Here is a 1,423-nt window from a genome sequence, read left to right on the forward strand (position 1 = left end):
GTTTTTAGGGGCCGGAGGGAGGCCCCAGGCGACGGTGGGCCCCGTTTTGAGACGGGAGGACTTCGGGTGAGGAGTTGGAAGGGACCCCCGGCCTTAGTGTGAACGAGGTGAGGGCCCCACTGTGCAGAGGGCACTGAGTGGAGGAAAGAGGGGGGCCACCGCGGGGAAGGGCAGGCACTTGGGGGCCCGGTAGCGGAAGCTTCTGGGGAGTTGGGAGGAGGCTTAGGGGTGATGAGGAGCCAGCCTGACATCCTTTTTGTGTGTCCGGGAGTCTCGGAGCGTGGTCAAGCTGGGGGCCCTTTTGGAGTCGGTGGGCAGCGGCGGCAGGTGGCCCCCATGCCGGGGGAGTGTGGGGCACCAGTGAGAGGTGGGTGGTGGGCTGGAGGCTGTGTGCCTTGGGGGACATGGGGGACATGGGCAGCCCCCAGGCACTGGAAATGCTGTGAAGGCTGGGTGGGGGCGGGATGGGAGGGAGGTTGGAGAAAATATGGGGGTTCCTGGGGAGTAGGGGCTGGGGGCTTATCTCCCTGGCACTTCCCCCTTCATTTCCCAGTAGGGCTAGGAGTTGGGGAGGAAGGGACTCGGGCTCTGGAGGAGGGGATGATTGGAGAGCCCCGAGAAGGCAGCTAGAGGCTGAGGGCTGATAGTGGGGGGAGGCTGCAGGGGAAACCCCTCCCCCCAGAGCCCCCACGCTCAGCCTTTGCCCATCTCTAGCCGGCTCAGGCTGTGTGGTGGCCAAAACCGGGGGCACTAGAGGGGCCACCTCTGCTTCTCAAACCTAGAACGGAGGCACCCTTCCTACCTGCTCCAGCCCAGGACTTGCCCGCCTTTTCTTTGTGCCCAGGACAGAACCTTGGGTGCTGTGTGGGGCCAACGGCCTGGCCTGAGTGGGCCCTGGGTGTGAGGCTCTGCCCTGTGTCAGGAGTCTGTCCGCTGCCTGAGCGTGCCCTTGACCGTTCCCCTGAATTTGCACAGGCCCCAGCCTGGAGCCCTGCAGTGTATGTGTGGTAACACCATGTCTGTGCCCCTGCTCACCGATGCTGCCACTGTGTCTGGAGCCGAGCGGGAAACGGCTGCGGTAAGGTCCTCGCGCACCCACAGCAGCCCCCAGGCCAGCTGGGGAACTGGCTGGAGGGGGCGTGGGAAAAATGGAGGTGGCGGTGATGAGAAGGGAGAAGCTAGGAGGTGGGGGGCTGGATGATAACCTGTTTGGCTGCTACCTCAGTTCCCCCAAGGGGGAGGGGGAGGGGTGGCCAGAAGTTGGACAGGAGGGAATGATAGCAAGATGATGACTGCCCTCCTCCCCATCTGTCCACCTCTGATCCTTTTCCAGGTTATTTTTTTACATGGACTTGGAGACACAGGTGAGTGAGCTGGGGTGTGGGTGTTCCCAGAGGAGGTGGGGTAGGTCCAGTTGGCAGGG

General features: G+C 63.5%; 1 protein-coding gene across 1 annotated transcript in view; it reads left to right on the forward strand.

Moving 5' to 3' along the window:
* The first annotated feature begins 975 nt into the window (after positions 1 to 975).
* The window catches only part of LYPLA2 (lysophospholipase II), a 2,819-nt gene continuing 2,371 nt past the window's right edge, over positions 976 to 1,423 (forward strand). The window contains exons 1-3 of the mRNA XM_014460216.1: positions 976 to 1,078; positions 1,334 to 1,364; positions 1,395 to 1,399. Of these exons, the coding sequence (XP_014315702.1) occupies positions 1,001 to 1,078; positions 1,334 to 1,364; positions 1,395 to 1,399 (114 nt within the window). The 5' untranslated portion in view covers positions 976 to 1,000. The remainder of the gene's footprint in view (positions 1,079 to 1,333; positions 1,365 to 1,394; positions 1,400 to 1,423) is intronic.

This window comes from Myotis lucifugus, unplaced genomic scaffold, assembly GCF_000147115.1.
Source record: "Myotis lucifugus unplaced genomic scaffold, Myoluc2.0 scaffold_128, whole genome shotgun sequence".
NCBI lineage: Eukaryota > Metazoa > Chordata > Mammalia > Chiroptera > Vespertilionidae > Myotis > Myotis lucifugus.